At 44.8% G+C, this 20778-nt stretch overlaps 1 protein-coding gene across 4 annotated transcripts in view; it reads left to right on the plus strand.

Moving 5' to 3' along the window:
* DUSP10 (dual specificity phosphatase 10) overlaps window positions 1-962 on the plus strand; it is a 112942-nt gene extending 111980 nt beyond the window's left edge. For all 4 annotated transcript variants that reach the window (XM_070401310.1, XM_070401309.1, XM_070401311.1 and 1 more), the window contains one exon: window positions 358-962. In XM_070401310.1, coding sequence (XP_070257411.1) covers window positions 358-623 — 266 coding nt within the window. In that variant the 3' untranslated portion in view covers window positions 624-962. The remainder of the gene's footprint in view (window positions 1-357) is intronic.
* The last annotated feature ends 19816 nt before the right edge of the window (window positions 963-20778 follow it).

The following is a 20778-nucleotide window of genomic DNA, read 5'->3' on the forward strand; positions in this document are numbered from 1 at the left end:
TCTGGAGGTTGTGACATATACACTGAGTGGCCAGATGATTAGACCACCCCATTGGTACTTCATTGACACTTCCCAAAATACTGAATTTTGAAAACTTCCTAAGCAAATACTCTCAGGGTTTTATTATTATTATTATTTGCATAACTAATTCACTTCATTGTGCTGATGGGGTGGTCATCATCATCTGGCCACTCAGTGTACATACACAGTGAGCTAGCAAATTATACTTGGGTTTAAAACCATTTTAGTTTATTCTTCCTCAACAAAATATGGCCTGGTCAAGTCCAGAGGAAAGTGAATTCGCTTACCGTCTGCCTGTGTCCTTGCCTTCACCTCTTGCCGTTCTCCCTTCTCCAGAGGAAGCGCACCAGTGTGGGAAGGGGCTCCTGATCCACTGCCAAGCCGGGGTGTCCCGCTCGGCCACCATCGTCATCGCCTACTTGATGAAGCACACGCGGATGACCATGACTGATGCTTATAAATTCGTCAAAGGCAAACGACCAATTATTTCCCCAAACCTCAACTTCATGGGGCAGCTGCTGGAGTTCGAGGAAGACCTGAACAACGGGGTGACACCGAGAATCCTAACACCAAAGCTGATGGGCGTGGAGACGGTGGTGTGACAGCAGGCGGGACGGTCAGGGTCACTGGTCTCTGTTAGGAGACAGAGAGAAAGGAGAGCGGATTATTTCTTTGCTTTTTCTTTCCTGTTTTTTTTTTTTTTTTTTTAAGCTGGGGGTAAGGTTTGTGAACGGAAACAAACTCGTTTAAAATCTTTTTATTTTTAACCAGTGTGAGAAGAATTTAACTTTTGGTGCCCATTGAGATTTACTTCCCAGGAGCTGATAAGGAAGATTATTATAAGGATCTCTCAACTCTGGCTAAGGAAGTGGGTTTTTTGTTTTGGTTTTTTTTTTTCAAGCCAACAATAAACACGTAATAAAACTTATTTTTTCCCCCTTTCCTTTGAAGCTATTTGTAGAGTTTATGATTATATAGTCTGTGCAGGTTCATAGACCGAATATACACTTTGTACCAATTTTAAAAAGAACCAAAAGACAGTAGAAAAGACATTGGGTTATGAAGACCTGGATCTGCCGGGCCATTCACGTAGAAAACAGACCCACCCCACCAAGCGCCGACCTGCTCACTGGTGCCGAGTGCAATCAGGGCAGCGTAAGTGGTCTCCGGACCCTTCACGTTCCTGAAAGAGACAAAGATACTGTTGATTTTGTGTGTTTCATACTCTGGATTATTATATTTTTCCCCTTTCTGGGTTTAAGAGATTTTTTTTTGAACTAGCAAGGAACTGACCATTCTACCATATGCCTTCACTGTGCAATACTAGGGTGTTTTGAGTGTGCAAGCGAGTTAGAGCGGGCAGCCAGATGCTAGGCAAATAATGCAAATTTGCCAGCGTGGAGAGTCAAGAGAATTCAATGAAACCGATTACTTTTCCTTCCCACCTTTTTCCTTTAATTTTTTTTTTTTGGATTTGATTCTGGTTACAGTGCCATAAACCTTGTTACATATGTATATCAGAATGTTAAAAAAAAGACAAAAATTTATTTAAAAATATTTTTCGCAAAAAACAACAACTGGGTGTGTTTCTGTTGATTTGTGTAAAGGTTTATTTTCATTATATAAATGAAACTCATCTTGGGACGTGTGTCGTTTCCTCCTCCTTTCCTCAGCTCCAGATCAAGCATCTCTTACCTCTGGTAACTGGTCACATAAGTGGAAATACACATTTTTATAGGGAAGACGGGTGAGGAGGTGAAATGTTCTCTATTCTCATCGTGATGCAGAGGGAATGAGCAAGGAAGCAGAATAGCTCGAGGATGGGCCTTCTCAGGGGTCACCCCTATCCTCAGCCCCACCATCTCCTCCTGCACATGCAATTCCTCTCAGGCCGGAGGAGCTCCAAGAAGAGTCACGTTAAGGAAGGAGGGGTTTCTACACCAGCCTGTGAGCTTTGGTGATCAATGAGGTCCCTGACAGATTGATTGGTTAGAATCCCAGGATCTCCCCAGAGGCTATTTGATAAACACTTGTGACAATCTGCTGTTTAGGGTTCCTGGTGGTTATCCCCACCCCTCCATCGCCACTTGCTCACTTGACATTTTTAGTGACATGGACCGTGGAGGGTGCACCACAGCCAATTTCTATTTCCTGCTCTTTCACCAGCAAACTGGAGCGGCTTCCTCAGACACAGCTTCCTGCTCGCCCTGGTGGTGTCTTGGCTAATCCATATGGGACATGGCTTATAGTCCGTGGATTCCCAACCCATAGACGAGGGGGTGGGCACAGCGGAGGAATGAAATCAAATGTTTTCTATGTTTTATGAAGACAGATGTCTAGAGAGACTTGGCCTTAGGGGACACTCACAGCCACTGACACTTGCCTAACCAGTTACCTACTTGAAGAATTCTGGCATGTCCAATTCCACATGACTACTTTTGATAGAGTTTTGTGAATATTTGCTTACAAATGTTACTATAAATGCGTTATTTTTTGACATTTTTGAAAAACAGCTTTTCTACTAGAGGTAACTTTACCTCTTATGAGGACATTAACAGAAATTTTGCATTATCTGCATTGAGTACAAAGTGTTAAGTGAAAAGTAAATCTCTCTCATGCTGTTTTCTATTCTTCAGACTGAGGATTGGTGGCCGAGCCTATGTAAGGAGTGGGGTTGACCTATAATTCGTGATTTAAAATGTGGGATGATTTACTAGGCATTTCTTTAAATTGTTGATTCTAAGTCCAAATGTGAAATTTCTGACAGAATGTAAGACTTATTCCCTGTCTCCTTTTTCTTTTAAAAACCAAAACAAAGAGAAAAAAATCAATACAGGTTTTCTTTAGTTATATGAACATGATTTATGTTTTTTGAACTTTGTAATTTTGAGAGAAAGACAGGAATCCTGCCAGCCAGCATACCAAGAATTCTGAGAGACTCAGAATTCAGGACTTTTTTTTTTTTTTTTTTTTTTTTTTGCTAATCGGCTCTGAGCTACTTAGCCTCCATTTCTTCCTGAGGCATATTAACCAGTTTGTGAAAATAATATGGATTAGCCAAGACGTCACTCTAGAAACCAGACTCCCCAGGCCTTAGGCCTCCCTGGGTGCCTGGGAGCCTCAGGGCTGAGCTGGGAAATCGTGGAGTATTATCTTCCTGAGAAAGCCAGCCTCTGACCAATGCATGCATCATGCTCAGAGTCCAGCAGAGCCTGTCTGCTGCTGAATGAATAGAATGACTTAATCGAATGAATTTATAATATATCTCCTGAGAAAAAGAAACACAGATACAGAAGGCATTGCCGTCTAAAGTTCCACACAACAGCAGCTCTAGGTCCTCTAAGTTGATTTCAACAGTTAATACCTGTGCAGTGAATGCATGCTAGCCAGGATGTAGAGCAGTGATGGCGAACCTATGACACTCATTTTTTTGGTTGATTTTTCTTTGTTAAATGGCATTTAAATATATAAAATAAATATCAAAAATATAAGTCTTTGTTTTACTATGGTGGCAAAGATCAAAAAAATTTCTATATGTGACACGGCACCAGAGTTCAGTTAGGGTTTTTCAAAATGCTGACACGCCGAGCTCAAAAGGTTCGCCATCACTGATGTAGAGTTCACATTTCACAGAAGGGCTTGGGCTAGCTACTTCTAGATGACAGGAAGGGCACAGGGTAGCGCGGGGAAGTTGACACGCACAAGGCAACGGAAGGTACCCAGCCCAGCAATCACATCTGTTGACAGAAAAATGAGAGACGACCTTCCGAAAGGGTAATCAAACATGGGAAATGGGAAAATGAGAGCTGATAGTAAAACAAAAAACTATCAGAGTAAAAAACCAAGACCTGACTCACCCTTCAGAAGTTGACAGAGATACAACGCTAGTAAATTGCTCTCGCGAGCCCTTCTGGGAGGGGAGATGTCTGGTAAGCCGGCGTGAATAGATATGAAGAACGTGGTTGTCACCTTGTTTGTGAACAGACTCCTGTAAATAAGCCATAGCACATTGCATTTGTGTTTTAGTCCCCAAACACGGAACAGCTTATCTCAGGAAAGAGGAGTGGGTACTTGCTTTCAAGCGCTAACTGGAGACGGTTATGTATGGATGTGGGCGGGAGAGAGGGTCAAAAGTATTAAGGATGGGTGATAATACAGTGATCAGAAAATGTTTCCACAACAGACCTGTCAGTAGAAGACGTCCTGCCCTTATGGAGGGGACAGACTGAATTCCAGGCTTCCCGGGGTTCCTGGTTGGGCAGAAGCAGGAGCACTGAAGAGGTGGAATGAGGGGTTTATTCCAGGGGTCAGACAACTGGGGTTCAGAGGAGGAGTCAACGGGAGCGTGTCACCTCCGTGTCTGCTGATGACAAGTCTCGGTGGGTCAGCAGGGCCAGTGGAGAAAAGCTGGGTGTGAAGGGGAGGAGAGCAAGGCTGATGGAATCGGGAGGAAAAGCTAGAAGTGGAGTTTGCCTGTCACCAGCCTCCACCATGAGGGTGACTTTGGAGAAGGACCCCCTGCCCTGAACACGGACCAGGTACAAAACTTACGAAATTGAGGGAGGAGTTCTGGGAGGAGCTCTCGGAGCTGCATCCACAGCCATGGCCGCCTCCCAAGTCAAGGTGAGCCACCCGGTCAGAGTGCCTGGCGCCCCGATCAGAGTGCAGTGGTCGCTGCTGCACGCAGGCCTCCCACAGCTCGTGCACATCTCTCGGGGGCTAACCTCATCCCAGCACGAGACAGGAAGGGGCGTCTGCACAGTGCGGTTTCGGGCTGAGCCAAGTCTATGCTGGACCACAGCTCCAGCGTCCATCCTTGCCAACGTGGCATCCATCTGCTCTCCTGCGGGCCGCGCGTAACTTCCAGGCAGACGTTAGAAAATGAGGTTTTCACCTAATAAGATGCGACTATCACTTCTGTGGTTGAAAACACTCCCAACACTCTCTCCCAGAGAAGAGATGTAGCCCCACATGTTACTTGTATCCTTTCTTGGATGGTATTCATTTCCCTTGGGTTGAGATCCACTCTCCCCTTTAATATCCTGCAGTTGAAGGACAGGAAACACAAGGATATGATAGATTGGACTGTGCTTGCCAAAAGGGGTGCTTTTGAAATTGTGCACCCCACACCTTGTCAATATGATCTTACTTGGAAATGGGATTTTTGCAGATGGAGTGGAATTTTAAAGATGTTCATATTGGAGTAGGATGAGCCCTTATCCAGTTACTGGTGTCCTTAAAACAAGGGGGAAAAAATTGGACCACACAAAGGGATGAAGGCCGTCTGATGAGGGAGGCGGTGATCAGGGTGGCACACGACAAGCCAAGGACAGCAAAGGTTGCTGGGTACCGCCAGGCACGGAACAGATTCTCCCTCAGCAAGGCTAACAGGGGGTCTTGGAATTCCAGCTTCCAGGTGGTAACAGAATAAAGTTGTTTTAACCCACCCTGTGTGTGGGACAGGAGAATATAAGCATGTCCTTTGCTCATACTTCTTTCTCCTCTAGTGCATAGTGATTGAGTTTCACCTCCATAGTCACCCTCATCCCAGCCAGCGCATCACCCCATTCTTTGCCTGTTGGTTCTTCAGCGTGAGGAACACGAAGTAGCCAGCTGGCAGTTTCAACTTCCAGTTTCATGGAGCCATTAGGTCTAGCAGAAGCATTTTTTTTCCTTGGGAACTAAGTCGTCTAGACAGGACCCCAAAGATTCTTTTTTTCTGTCTTTAGCTAGCTTAAAACTGTCTTCCCTTGCTTTGGAGGGCAGGGGGAAATACCGCTGATTGGAAGTGGTCCAAGGGGCAATGCCAGGATCAGTGATAGAACGGCAGCAAAAATAATCATTATTATAATTACAGCACTCTGCATTTCAATGGCACTTTCTTTCCCAAGGTCTTCGAACGGTTTTCTGAATATCTCTTTGGAATTCAAAAGCATTCACTAAAGAAGACAGAGCAAAATTTAATTACATTAAGTTTTTGCTGTGCCATCCAATTCAATTCATACAAAGTAGACTTATTGGAAATGGAATTATTGACCTACACACGCACATATTTGTGGCATATTTTTTCCTTCACCATTTATCCCCTCTACCCCTCTTCCACCTCTCCCCGCCCCCTCAATCACCACATTGTTGTCCATGTCCATGAGTGTTCTCTCTCTCCCTCTCTCTCTCTCTCTCTCTCTCCCATTTTTTGCTCAATGTTATGGTGTATCTTTGACAAAGAAAATACCATTTTTTTCCTCATCCCCTCAGCAATAGCGTGAGAAAAAATCATAATGATTTTTTTAAGTTGTTCTTGTCAGATGTGAGGTTTAGACGCACTGCACCACCTCAGTGCTGAGCGGAGCTGTGCTTTCCAACGGGCGTGCAGTCCAGGCTCCTGAATGTCAGGGTGCTTTCCTGTGCTTTCTCAGCGGTACCCAGCAACCTCTGCTGTCCTTGGCTTGTCGTGCGCCACCTGACCTCTGCCTCCCTCATCATCTGGCCTTCATTCCTTGGTGTGTGGTCCAATTTTTTTCCTTTCTTTAAGAACACCAGTAACTGAATAAGGGCTCATCCTACTCCAATCTGAACTTCTTTAAAGTGGATCTGACAGCCCGCGTGGGGCTAAATGGCCAGGGCACTGATTTAGCGTTAGTTAATTCAGCATCACCCAACTCCTGCCGGTTGAAGCCAAATCCTCCTTTTCCTGCATTTGATCTGCCAGCGGAGGGCACAGCGCATCCTCCGCCCGGCACCGATGGGGCCTGGCTGCCTCTCCTGTATGTACCACAGCCCTCGTCACCGCAGGTCTCTGAGCGAGGACGGCTGCTGGGCAGTTCAAGCTCCCCGCATGGAAATAGCCCAGAACAGTGCCAGTGTTGCTGCTAATTGCCATGGGTGAGCAGGCGGTCTCATTAATCCTCCCCTATCGGCGTGCACACTGGCGGCCCCAGAATATCCCTGAGCTCAGCCAGCCCACAGCCAGCTTTGGGGCGGCTGGTTTTGTACATATTTGGCCATCTCTTCCCCGGGGATGGGTGTGTGTGTGTGTGTGTGTTGGGGGTGAGGGGCAGTCTATGGGTTCTGGAATCTTAGGTTCAGGTGGAAACAGGATGGGGCAGAGTAAGAAGTGTTAGAGAAACATCACGTCTTAATGAAGGTGTGTGTGTGTGGGGGGGGGGGGGGGAGATGATGCCATGGAGAGAGGAGGCTCTGGCAGAGAGAAGACCCATTGGGTCTGGGCAACACTGGTTGCGAAAAGCTATGACGTAGCTGAAATATGTCCCCCAGGACGCTCTTGCGCCCTTTTACCTCTCTGTGCGAACGTTTCACTGTGTCCAATTCTTCTTGCTCTGCCCTTTCTATCTCTACGCAGTGTAGGATCTGATATCAGTCATGTACACCTTAGTATAAAAGCGTCACTCATAGGTTTTCACGTGCATAAAGCTTTTCAATAGACAAAGGTTATTTTCCTTTACAGCCCACCCTACTAGACCCTCACAGCAATCTTGTGAGGTTAGCAACAGCCGGTGTTGTTCTCCAGGGGAAACTGAGGCTCCATAAGTAACAGTGTGTGGGACCCCCAGGATCACACGGTTAGCGAATGACAGATCTGGGACTAAAAACACACACAAAACAAACAAAAAAACCCAGATCTTTCCTCTGATAGTTCTGGGAAATACTGTTTCCTTGTTAAACAAGTGTCACATCTTAATTATGGTGGGTGATGCCATGGAGAGAGGAGACTCTGGAATCGGACAAATCGGGATTTCTCTCTCTGTGACCTTAGGCATGTCTCGAGGGTTAAATCCGATCACGCACTTAAAAAACCCCTGGTCAGCAGAGTGCAAGCAGGAAGGAAAAAAACAACCCTCATTTCACAATGCTAAGCTGATTTGTGCTTTCCCTTGGGGAGAAGGAGATAGTCCTTCTGAGCACGGGGTTCATAAAGTAATACCTGGACCAGACTTCCTGCCTTCTTCTCTCTCTCCTTCCACTCCTCCCCCCTTCCCCTCCCAGCCATTCAGGAAGCCTCTCCTATGTGCTGGTCATTTGGAAGTCAGGTTGCCCTCAAGTTCCAGACCATTAAATCCAATCAATTGCCTTTTATACCCAAATACCTTGACAGTGCAGAGCCAAAGGGGGAGGAGCTAAATAGAAGAGAGGAGGATTATAAGACTTGTTGAGCAACTGTTAGGCTCCAGGCACTGTTCGATGTTTATATAAAATATATAATATTAAAATCCTATATAATAAAAGCCAAATATGCTAAGTGTCCAGTCATCCAGTCATCCGTTCAACCAGTCCAAGCGTAATATGCTAATGATATGCTAAGGCTGCTCAACCACTCGCTATGACATGCACTGACCACCAGGGGGCAGATGCTCAAAGCAGGAGCTGCCCCCAGCCCGCAGGCCCCAGGCCAGTCAAGGCAGGTGCCAGTGAGGGCCCCTCAATCACCCTGCCGGTCACCCCACAGATCAGCCCTGATCACCAGCCAGGCCTAGGGATCCTACCGGTGCACGAATTTCATGCACTGGGCCTCTAGTATATTAATAGTATATCACCTATTAATATTATTTATATATATATATATATATATATATATATATATATATATACACACACACACATATATATGATATATAGCTGTAGGTGTAAACTTTTATTAACTTTCACAGAACAGCCATGAAAAATTTCTTTCATTACAGAGGAAAAGTTCAGAAATAATTTTACTGAAAGATGACAGACTATTTTCTCAACTTACTATTAAGGAGGACTTTAGAATGAACATGTGAAAGATGTTTACATATAAGAGAAAGCAAATGATCCAGATAATAATAGGATATTATGAAGGAGAACAGACCACATTTGAGAAGGAACAAAATAGAAATTCTCAAAGATAGAAAAAGTCATTAAATATAATACAATGCACTGGTTAAACAGTAGGCTAGATTTACCAGGAGAGATATTAATAGGTTGGAAGAGTAGATCTATTTTGAGTCAATCACTTAAAATGTACTACATGAAGATAAATAAGTAGAAAACTTGGAGGAGAAATTGAAACGATATCAAGAACAGGAGAGGTTCCAACAAATGTCTCATAGAAATTCCAGAAAAAGAGACTAAAGACAATGGGGATAGATAATATTCAAAAAGATGGCAGTAGAGAGTCCAGGAATCGATAGGAGACATTGGATGCCGATTGAAAACAATCAATGAGTATCAAGAAGGATACATTTTAAAAAATATACTTTACTGATTTCAGAGAGGAAGGGAAAGCGGGGGGAAGAGAGAGAAACATCAATGATGAGAGAGAACAATAGATCAGCTGCCTCCTGCACGCTCCACACTGGGATTGAACCTGCAACCCAGGCATGTGGCCTGACTGGGAATCGAACCTCGACCTCCTGGTTCATAGGTTGATGCTCAACCACTGAGCCACGCCGGCTGGGCAAGTAGGATAAATTTTTAAAATTTTAATACTTAGATACACCATAGAGAAACTAGAGAATATCAAGGAAAATTAGAAAACCTTAGAAGCTTCCAGAGAAGGTCTGGCTTTTAGGAGGACTAGTCCATTGGCCAATTCTTAGCCTGGAAATTACTAGTAGATCTGGACAAAGCATAAACAACAAGTGTTTGAAAACATCAGAGAACTGGGGAGGTCATGCTGAATCGTGGAAACAAACTCCGGGAGAAGAAGGAAATGCAGAGAGGTGAGCTTCACTTTGGGGATGCCTCGACCCAAATCCATCTCCCAGTTCTGGAAGAGGCAGCCGAGAGGCTGAAAAGCTGAGCAAAGCTTTAGGCAGGTGGAGGAGACCAAGGGAAACAGAGTTCAGAGTCCCTCGAGGAGGGAAGGACACTGGTAATCCTCCATGTTTTGGATGGAAACCAGGGGGATTAAGAAAGGGAACGTCCCTGCCTGGCTCGGCTCAGTGGATAGAGCACCAGCCTTCAGACTGAAGGGTCCCAGGTTCGATTCTAGTCAAAGGCACATGCCCAGGTGGTGGGCTTGATCCCCAGTAAGGGGCGTGCAGGAGGCAGCCAATCAATGGTTCTCTCTCATCATTGATGTTTCTATCTCCCTCTCCTTCTCCCTTTCTCTCTAAAATCAATAAAAATATATTAAACAAAAAAGAAAGGGAAGGTCATCCAAGAGATGCAAATCAAAATGACAATGAGGTACCACCTCACACCTGTCAGAATGGCTATCATCAACAAATCAACAAATGACAAGTGCTGGAGAGAATGCGGAGAAAAAGGAACCCTCCTTCACTGTTGGTGGGAATGCAGACTGGTGCAGCCATTGTGGAAAACAATATGGCATTTCCTCAAAAATTTAAAAATGGAACTGCCATTTGACCCAGTAATCCCACTTCTAGGAATATATCCCAAGAAACCAGAAACACCGATCAGAAAGGATATATGCACCCCTATGTTCATAGCAGCACAATTTACAATAGCCAAGATCTGGAAACAGCCTAAGTGCCCATCAACAGATGAGTAGATTAAAAAACTATGGTACATCTACACAACGGAATACTACGCTGCTGTAAAAAAGAAGGAATTCTTACCATTTGCAGCCGCGTGGCTGGAACTGGAGAGCATTATGCTAAGTGAAATAAGCCAGGAAGTGAAAGAAAAACACCACATGATCTCACTCATTTATGGGATAATAAAGAACATTATAACCTGATGAACAAAAAGATAGATACAGAGGCAGAGAAGCATTGAACAGACTGTCAAAGTACAGCGGGAAGGCTGGGGAGTGTTGGGGGGAGGGAGGTAAGAGATCAACCGAAGGACTTGTATGCATGCATACAAGCATAACCAACGGACACAAGACACTCGGGAGGTGGGGTGAGAGCATGTGCTGGGGAGTAGGGGAGGCCGGGGGAAGGTCAATGGGGAAAAAAAAAAGGAGACATATGTACTACTATCTGTAATACTTTAAACAATAAAATAAAATTTTAAAAAAAGAAATGGAAGGGACAGATGATCCACTACCCTTCCTCTGGCCAGTAACTATCCAAAGGACTATAATCGATGGGCAGTCGCCTATTACTTGCTCGCCAATGGGTTCTTCCAGCGTAATGAGGAAAAAGAATGTGCAGTAGAAAATGCGAGTCCGGGCCACACACAAAGTAATGACAGGGTAACCCACCAGGCTGCTCTGGTCCGAAGGGTGTGTGTAACAGCTAGAAGGCATTTCCAGGCTCGTGCTTCTGCACAATGCGAGGATTTTACCGATCTGAGAATTTCTCTTCTCGTTATAGGGAGCATAATAAAATGTATCTACTTAGACACTAGAGTTTCCAAAGATGATTAAGGCAACCAGCTAGAAATAATAGCATATTCCCAGTGAAGAGGGAGAGAGGGAGAGAGCGAGAGCGAGCAAGCGCACGCTACAGAGTTATCCAAATGGGAGAAAAAGGGCGTTCTCAGATAAGAAAGAGTTGGCAGCCCTGGTTGGTGTGGCTCAGTTGGTTGAGCGGTGTCCTGTGCACTGAAAGGTTGCTGGTTCGATTCATGGTCAAGGTGCGAACCAGCTGGAGGCAGCCAATTGATGTTTAACTGTCACATTGATGTTCCTCTCTCTCTCTCCCTACCCCTACTTCTTGCTCTAAAAACCAATTAAAAATCTGAAGAAAAAAGAAAAACAGAGCCAGAGAAGCATCAATCAGACCATCAAACCTCAGAGGGAAGGCAGGGGAGGGTGGGGGTAAGGGGGAGAGATCAACCCAAGGACCTGTATGCATGCATATAGGCCTAACCAATGGACACGGACACCAGGGGGGTGGGGGAGCAATGGGGGGATAAGGACACATATGTAACACCTTAATCAATAAAGAAAAAAAAAGAGCTTGGAACCCATGGTTTACCAAGTTTGTTGACAGAATCATTGATCAGCTGCCTCCTGTACGCCCCACACTGGGGATCAAGCCTGCAACCTGGGCATGTGCCTTGACCGGGGAATTGAACTGTGACCGCCTGGTTTCTAGGTTGATGCTCAACCACTGAGCCATCCCAGCTGGGCCTCATATTTTATTTTTTTAATTTGTTTGAGAGAGAGAGAGAGAGAAAGAGCAGTATTTATTGTTCCCCTTTATGTAGGGATGGAACCCACAACCTTGGCATATGGGGACGACACGCTAACCAACAGAGCTACCTGGCCAGGGCAGTGAACTCGTATTTGAAAGCACAGCGGTCTATTACTGGGTTGCTTGGTTTGGCCAGCTCTCTGCCTTGAAAAAGCACCGTTTTCTGGGGGCTGCCTCTCCCCCCAAATCAAATGCTGACAGCGCTGTGAGCCAGGAGCTGTCTGGAACTTGTAACTGCACGTTGGGTCGCTGGTCAGTGGATAGGGGATGGGGAATTGAGCAAGCTGGGCTGTTTGGGGTCATAGCTCCAAGAACTTAGAATGAGGCAAGAGATGAGAAGCCAGTTTCCCTCTGGGCAGCCGGGCGTGCACTCTGTCAATGTGAGAGATGTGGGTGTCTCTGACATGTGGGAGGGAAACAACGAAAACAGATCTGGGGGAACAGAGCCGAGAGGGGTAGAGCTGACTGCCTGGATGTCTTACAACTTTCTGACTCTTGTTTCCTTCGTTTCTTTTCTTGGCTTCTCTGAGCTATCATGGAACCCTCACAGGACAGTTTTTCTCCCGTGTCGCTTAAACTGGGCCCAGGTGGTTCGTGTCATTTGCACCTTCAAATGCTCTCACTTGGAAAGAGGCTCAGAAATGTTCGTAATCCCAAGAAACTTGAACATCTGACGTCTGAGAAGCAGATTCCCTGTCCGATGTCCTAATGTCCACTCGCTTCCCTACCGGGTTGTACCAGTCATTGTCTTTGTTAGAAGCTCCATGGACTTGGTCACCATCATTCATAGTGAAGTCCTTGTTTTCGAGCATCGAGGTTGACGGCGAATGAAGGACGCTATACTCATTATTACCAATGAGTAACTCCGCACCGTGAGAACGTGTATATTCAAAGCTCTTGTGCATCACCAGCGAGCAAGGGCGGCGTGGAATTGGACACGTATTATGAAGCTCCCAGTGAGTTCTCAATCTTTAGAGAAAACAAGAGACTCCATAGTGTCCCTCTCCTCCCCCAAGTTCTCTCTGACAGCAATCTAGTGAAGCGGTTATGGGTAGTATCAAATCCCTCAAGTGGAGAGAAGGAGGCCCGGAGAGGTACGTGCTGGAAAATCTCTTAAGAATGTCTAAGTAGTGACCCATTCTCTTGAGAAGTCTGTGCTCATCCACAGTTTTATTTTTATTTTTATTTTATTATTATTATTTTTTAAATATATTTTTATTGATTTTTTACAGAGAGGAAGGGAGAGAGATAGAGAGTTAGAAACATCGATGAGAGAGAAACATCGATCAGCTGCCTCCTGCACACCCCCTACTGGGGATGTGCCCGCAACCAAGGTACATGCCCTTGACCGGAATCGAACCTGGGACCCTTGAGTCCGCAGGCCGACGCTCTATCCACTGATCCAAACCGGCCAGGGTTCATCCACAGTTTTAATTAGAAATATAGTATATGCTCATTAAACATGATTTTGAAAATAGAAAAAAAAAAAGACCTTTTCTTTCCAGTAGAAATATTTTTGTTTCTTTCCTAACACATGTTTTCTGGGCATTTTTTAATATATAGTTGTCTTCATTCTGTATGTACAATTATGTACTTGTTGCTTAGCATGATGCAGAAGTATATTTCAACTTACTCGTTTTACTGAGAGAAACCATGTGTCCAGTGTGTTTAAATGCATCTTCCTTGATGCCCCATCCTTTCTAGGAAGCAAGTACCGAGTCCACGTCTGGGAAATCAAGGCTCAGAGAAAGTCAGTTTCTTGCTGGTAATTTGCAGAGTTGCGATTCATGTTTGTGTGTCTCCCTCTAAGGTTCTTACTTATGCTAATCTAGCTCCTTTGTGATGTGATAATTCACCTTTAAAGAGAAAAAAATCCATACATAACTAGGACATAACCAACTCCTGAGCCATAAAAAGTATTTTATTCAAGAACAATGCCAAGCTAATTAATGATCGTTGCTCTTTGATAAGATGACAAGATGAATGCACGGGGAGGCAGTGGCCGTAATAAATCCATATATGAAAACGGTGCTCTCTTTCCTTTGACATGTAATGCAATTATTTCAATTGATCTAAATTGACTCTTTAGATTCTCCAGGAAGCTCTTACGATTGACAGGGTGAAAGTCCAATCGCCTTGAGTGTCTTCTGCAGGAGGCTCACTCCAACGCGTGCCAGCTGTTCTCCAGGCAGGTCGGGGTCTCTTTAGCACTGTGGCGTGGGGAGAGGATTACTGAGCCAGGGGAGGCGACCCTGCAGTCTCTGCTCCGGTCCAGCTGGTGCCCCCTTCCCCTGCCCCCTCCACCTTCCTCTTCTGTCTACTCAAACTGGGCTGGGTTCGAGCTTCTCTCCATAACGCCTTGCTCAAAAACAACCCACCCCAAATACTCAACGCTGAGCTTCTCTTTTTCAAAATTCTCAAGCGTGCATTGCTGGAGTCATTCAGGTTGGCCCTTAGTCATTTGCTATCTTCCACTATTGTCCCTGATGTCATCACTATCGACTCTACAATAAGACTTAAAGGGCCTGAAGGGTGAGCAGCCTTCAAAGCCACACTGAGCTTGAAGAAGGGTGTTCATGAACACTAGTCCAATGACACGTTATTGACTTGAATTCCTGCCTATTGAGAAATAAACCAGGAGCTGGTCTGGGAGAGGCTCCGGTAGTTTGAGAAAACCTACACCTCCTCTATTAGCTACAATACAATACGGTGCCAGGTTACAGGCAAAGCACCCGGTCATCTGCTTCTAGCCCCTCCGGGACCATGCTTAGCATCCCAAGTAGGCACGGAGTTCCAAGCCTGGCAAGTTCCATCCTGAGCTGCAGCATGGCCTATTTCTTTCCAAAGACCCACAGCTCAGCGCCCAGCAGCTCTCCGCTTCTCAACCTCCGCTGGTAGAGTGGCCAGAACATTTCGGGAGCTCTCGTTGTAAAAGGATACGTCCTCTGGAAGAAACAGAGCAGCCCAATTTCCATCACGCCGTGGCGAGGGAGGAGATGTGAGCAGAGTGGGGTGGCTGCCCGGAACGGGTACGTTACCCCCTGTGACTGGTGAGATCAAGCGAACCTGGGCCATGCCAGGTCCTCCGAAGCATCCCTTTCTCCTCTGTTCTCAGCACTGGAGTCCGGGCAACCCTGGGCACAGTGCAGGCTATCTCCAATTCCGGGGAGCAGCTGGCAGGGCCTTGGGGCCACAGGTGCTATTTCAGAGAAAACTGTGCACATCATAGCGTGTCATTCCGGGGCACTGGCATTGCAAGGTCTTGGAGAGCTATGAGTGAGAAACATACCGTGGGCTCGGAGATTTAGCTTGTTTTGATCCCAACCTCTGGCGCAAATGGTTGTGTGACCTTGGTCTGTGTGAACAGGGACGTGGGAGCCAGTTCCTCTGAACCAGAGTTTCCACTGGGCTCGTTCTGTGGCTTCTCCATGTGCCAGATGCATAGTAGCTGCTCAACTAAAAGTGGGTATTGGCTTTGCCGATGGATTTGTGTGGCTTTAAAACTGACGACTGGAATCGTGTAAGGAGCAGGCGCCCCTCTCCTCAGGAGTAAGTCTGAAAAGCACTTGCCCAGTGTGACAGTATCCCGTGTCCCACAGCGAATAACGAAGTCGGCGTGGCTGGAGCGAGAACGGAACTTGAGCATCCTGGGTTCCTGGGGACCTGCCCAGCTGGAGGTGCAGCCGCTGGTCCTCTGGGGTGGACCAGGGTGGAGGCTGCTGGGAGCGTCCTCCTCCCGGTCAGGCTGCAGGTTTGGAATCCATGTCCCACCCGCTCCCAGCACAGAAACAGGCTGGACAGAACCAAGTGAAATGAGAGAATCCAATCCATCCCCCAGCCACCAAAGAGGCCATGCAAAATGCAAGGACAGGTACAATAAAACCCCCTGGCAGAGCCGAGAGAATAAGGAGTGCAATTCAAAGGGAGCTGAAATTACTTTAAAAAATATCTTTATTGATTTCAGAGAGTAAGAGGGAGGGAGAGAGAGACAGAAACATGAGTGATAAAAGAGAATCACTGAGCCGAAACTGGTTTGGCTCAGTGGATAGAGCGTCGGCCTGCGGACTGAAAGGTCTCGGGTTCGATTCCGGTCAAGGGCATGTACCTTGGTTGCGGGCACATCCCCAGTAGGAGGTGTGCAGGAGGCAGCTGATCGATGTTTCTCTCTCATCAATGTTTCTAATTCTCTATCCCTCTCCCTTCCTCTCTGTAAAAAATTCAATAAAATATATATAAAAATTCAATAAAATATATATATAAAAAAAAGAGAATCACTGATCAGCTGCCTCCTGCACGCCCCCTACTGAGGATTGAGCCCGGATAGAGCATGTGCCAATGCTCTACCCACTGAGCCAATCCAGCTGGGGCTGAAATGACTTTGAATAGATCTTGGTAACGCTGCTGGGAGGCCTCAGTCTCTCAGCCTTCCCTATTATTTATTGATTGGGCCGGTGTCCTCGCTGAATCCTGAGAGCTTTACAGAATTACACAAGCTGTGGGTCGCTGAGTGCAGCCAGGGAGAGGAAAGCCTGGGTCTGGAGCTGTGTCTCCCTCAGCTCTGTGGTTTTGCTGCTTTGGCTCGTGCCTCAGTGTCCTTCTCTGGGGGAATGAGTTGATGGACACAGGCCTTCATCAGCTCGCTCTTCCTCGGGGCTATGGACTAGAGCCAGTGGTCGGCAAACTCATTAGTCAACAGAGCCAAATATCAACAGTACAACGATTGAAATTTCTTTTGAGAGCCAAATTTTTTAAACTTAAACTATATAGGTAGGTACATTGTTATTAACTTAATTAGGGCGCTCCTAAGGCTTAGGAAGAGCCACACTCAAGGGGCCAAAGAGCCACATGTGGCTCGAGAGCCGCAGTTTGCCGGCCACGGGTAGGCGGCCACCGTGCAGCGATAAGCTTATCCATCTCTCAGATTTAATTCTGAGTTCCTCAAACAACGCCTGCCGCAATGTTTCTAATGTGTAGTTCCCGAGTCAATAAAGCCAGAGAAAGAGAGCCCCTAAGTGTTCTTCCACTGGATTGTGAGCCAGTCTGTGGCTGCAGGGGCAACTCGCATGCCCCTTGCCGCGCCCCCCCCCCCCCCCCATTGTCCCTGCATTAACGTCAGAAGGTGGGTTCCCTTCTGGCTGTGTCGCTGGCTTGTTGTCAAGTCTGGGACAAGTCAAGTCAGTTGTTTGTTTATTTTTTTCTCATCTGTAAAATGAGGGGCTTGGACGAGGTGCCTTTTAATGTCCCTGCCAGCCCTGACAGCTCTATTATAGTAATGAAATGTGTGACATTGCTTCTCTTTCAAGAAGGAAAAAAAATTGGCTTAAAAGACACCGAAGAAAAATTGTGTCTTTCTTTCACTCCATTAAGGACAACCCTTGTTGCCAAATTGGTGGCACGGTAGATTGGGGTTACGGTATTCAGTGTCTCGTCGCCTTAGGTGGCACACTCGGGGAATCCATCCTGGCTCAGTGAGATCGAGCACTCTCTTAAAGGGCCGCCGGTTATCGCGAGAATAATGCAAGTGCAGAAGAGATGGCAGTTTTTATTTTGCCTACATTTGCTGTTAAATAAGTATGATTTCTGTTGGAAGTGAAAGCAGGAACATGTGTTAGGGCGTAGCTATTGTCTGCCTGTCTGCTCACCTGTCTGTGTTTCGTTTGTTTCTTTTCATTTATTTGGTGGTAATTCGGTTTTGCCAATAGGAAGAAGACCTAAAATAAGATCCTAGAATTCAAGAGGAAGGCACACTTCCAAGCTCTTTCGATGAAGCCAGCATTGCCCTAATCCCAAAACCAGATAAAGACACTACAAACTAAGAGAATTACAGGCCGATATCCCTGATGAACATAGATGCTAAAATTCTAGCAAATCGGATGCAGCATTACATTAGAAAGATCGTACACCATGACTTGCATCCCTGGAAGAAAGCTGCAAAGAGGCCTCAGTCTCTTAGCCTTTCATTCCAGGGATTCATTCCAGGGATGCGAGGCTGGTGCGACATTTGCAAATCAATAAATGTGATACATCACACAAAAAAACTGAGACACAAAAATCACACAATCATATCAATTGATGCAGAAAAACATTTAACAAAATCCAACACCTTTTCCGGATAAAAACTCTCAGCAAAGTGGGAATAGAGGGATCATACCTCAACTTAAGACAAGCCTTATATGACAAACCTATAGCAACATTATACTCAATGGGCAAAAACTAAAACCATTTTCCCCAAGAACAGGAACAAGGCAGGGATGCCCACTTTCACCACTCCGGTTCGATATAGCACTGGAAGTGCTAGCCATAGTGATTAGACAAAAAGAAATAAAAGGCATCCAAACTGGAAGAGAAGAAGTGAAATTGTCATTATTCGCAGATGACATGATATTGTACATAGAAAACACTAAAGACGCCATAAAAAAACTACGTGACTTAATAAATAAACGAATTCGTCAATGTAGCAGGATACAAAATAAACATCCAGAAATCTATGGCTTTTTTATACACCAATAATGAACTCACAGAAACTAAAACCAAACCAAAAAAAACCAACAATGCCATTTACCATTGCAACAGAAAAATTAAAATACCTAGGAATAAACTTAACCAAGGAGATAAAGGACCTGTAATCAGAAAATTACAAGACGCTGAAAAAAGACATAGAGGAAGACATAAACAAATGGAAGAATATACCATGTTTATGGATTGGTAGAATCAACATCATTAAAATGTCCATGCTACACAAAGCAATCTATAGATTCAATGCAATCCCCCATTAATATACCAACAGCATATTTCAAAGACCTAGAACAAACTCTCCAAAAATTCATCTGGAATAAAAAAAGACCCCGAATATCTGCAGCAATCCTGAGAAAGGACAAAGTTGGAGGGATCACAATACCAGATATCAAGCTATACTACAAAGTCACTGTCCTCAAAACTGCCTGGTACTGGCACAAGAACAGACATATATACCAGAGGAACAGAACAGAGAACCCAGAAATCAACCCAAGCCATTATGCTCAATTAATATTTAACAAAGGAAGCAAGAGCATACAATGGAGACAAGACAGTCTCTTCAATAAATGGTGTTGGGAAAATTGGTCAGATACAAGCAAAAAAGAAAGAAAGAAAGAAAGAAACTAGACCACCAACTTATACCATTCACAAAAATAAACTCAAAATGAATAAAGGACTTAAACACAAGATGGGAAACCACAAAAATCTTAGAAGAATCCATAGGCAGCAAAATATCAGACACATGTCATAGCAATATCTTTACTGATATAGCTCCTAGGGCAATGGAAACTTAGGAAAAAATAAACAAGTGGGACTACATTAAAAAAAAAGCTTCTGCACAGCAAAAGAAACCATCAACAAAGCAATAAGAAAGCCCACTGCATGGCAGAATGTATTTGCCAATGTTATCTCCAAAATTTATAGGGAACTCATACAACTTAACAAAAAGAAGATAAACAATACAATCAAAAAATGGGCAAAGGACCTAAATAGACACTTTTCAAAATAGGATATGCAGAAGGCCAAAAGACACACGAAAACATGCTCAAAGTCACTAATCATCCAAGAGATGCAAATCAAAACGACAATGAGGTACCATCTCACACCTGTCAGAATGGCTATCATCAACAAAACAACAAACAACAATTGCTGGCAAGGATGTGGAGAAAAAAAAATCCTCATGCACTGCTGGTGGAAATGCAGACTGGTGCAGCCACTGTGGAAAACAGTATGGAGTTTCCTCAAAACCAGTAATCCCACTTCTAGGACTATATCCCAAGAAATCATAAACACCAATCAGAAAGGACATATACACCCCTATGTTCATAGCAGCACAATTTACCATAGCTAAGATTTGGAAACAGCCTAAGTGCCCATCAGCAGATGAGTGGATTAAAAAACTGGTACATCTACACAATGGAATACTACGCTGCTATAAAAAAGGAACTTTTACTATTTGCAACAGCATGGATGGAACTGGAGAGCATTATGCTAAGTGAAATAAGCCAGTTGAGAAAAATATCATATGATTTCACTCATTGTGGAATATGATGAACAACATAGACTGATGAACAAAAATGGATCCAGAGACAAAGAAACAGCAAATGGACTGTCAAACCTCAGAGGGAAGGAAGGGGATGGTGGGGAGTGGGGGAGAGGGGATATCAGAGATCAAGCAAAGGATTTGTATGCATGCATATTAGCATAACCAATAGATACAGACACTGGGGCGGTGGGGGCTTGTCCTGGAGGTTGGGAGTGGTCAGGGGGGAGGTGTCAATGGGGGGTGGGTGGAGGGAGACATATGTAATACTTTAAACAATAAAAAATAAAAAAACCTACTAGACTTAATAAATGAATTCAGCAATGTAGCAGGATACAAAATTAACACCCAGAAATCTATGGCTTTTTTATACACCAATAATGAACTCACAGAAAGAGAAACTAAAAAAAAAACAACAAAAAAACAAAAACCAATCACATTTACCATTACAACAAAAAAATTAAGATACCTAGGAATAAACTTAACCAAGGAGATAAAGGACCTGTAATCAAAAATTACAGGACGCTGAAAAAAAAAAAAGAGATAGAGCCGACATAAACAAATGGAAGAATATACCATGTTCAATGAATTGGTAGAATCAACATC

Source organism: Myotis yumanensis, unplaced genomic scaffold (assembly GCF_028538775.1).
Source record: "Myotis yumanensis isolate MYYU_CA2020_CCGP unplaced genomic scaffold, mMyoYum1.0.hap1 SCAF_22, whole genome shotgun sequence".
NCBI lineage: Eukaryota > Metazoa > Chordata > Mammalia > Chiroptera > Vespertilionidae > Myotis > Myotis yumanensis.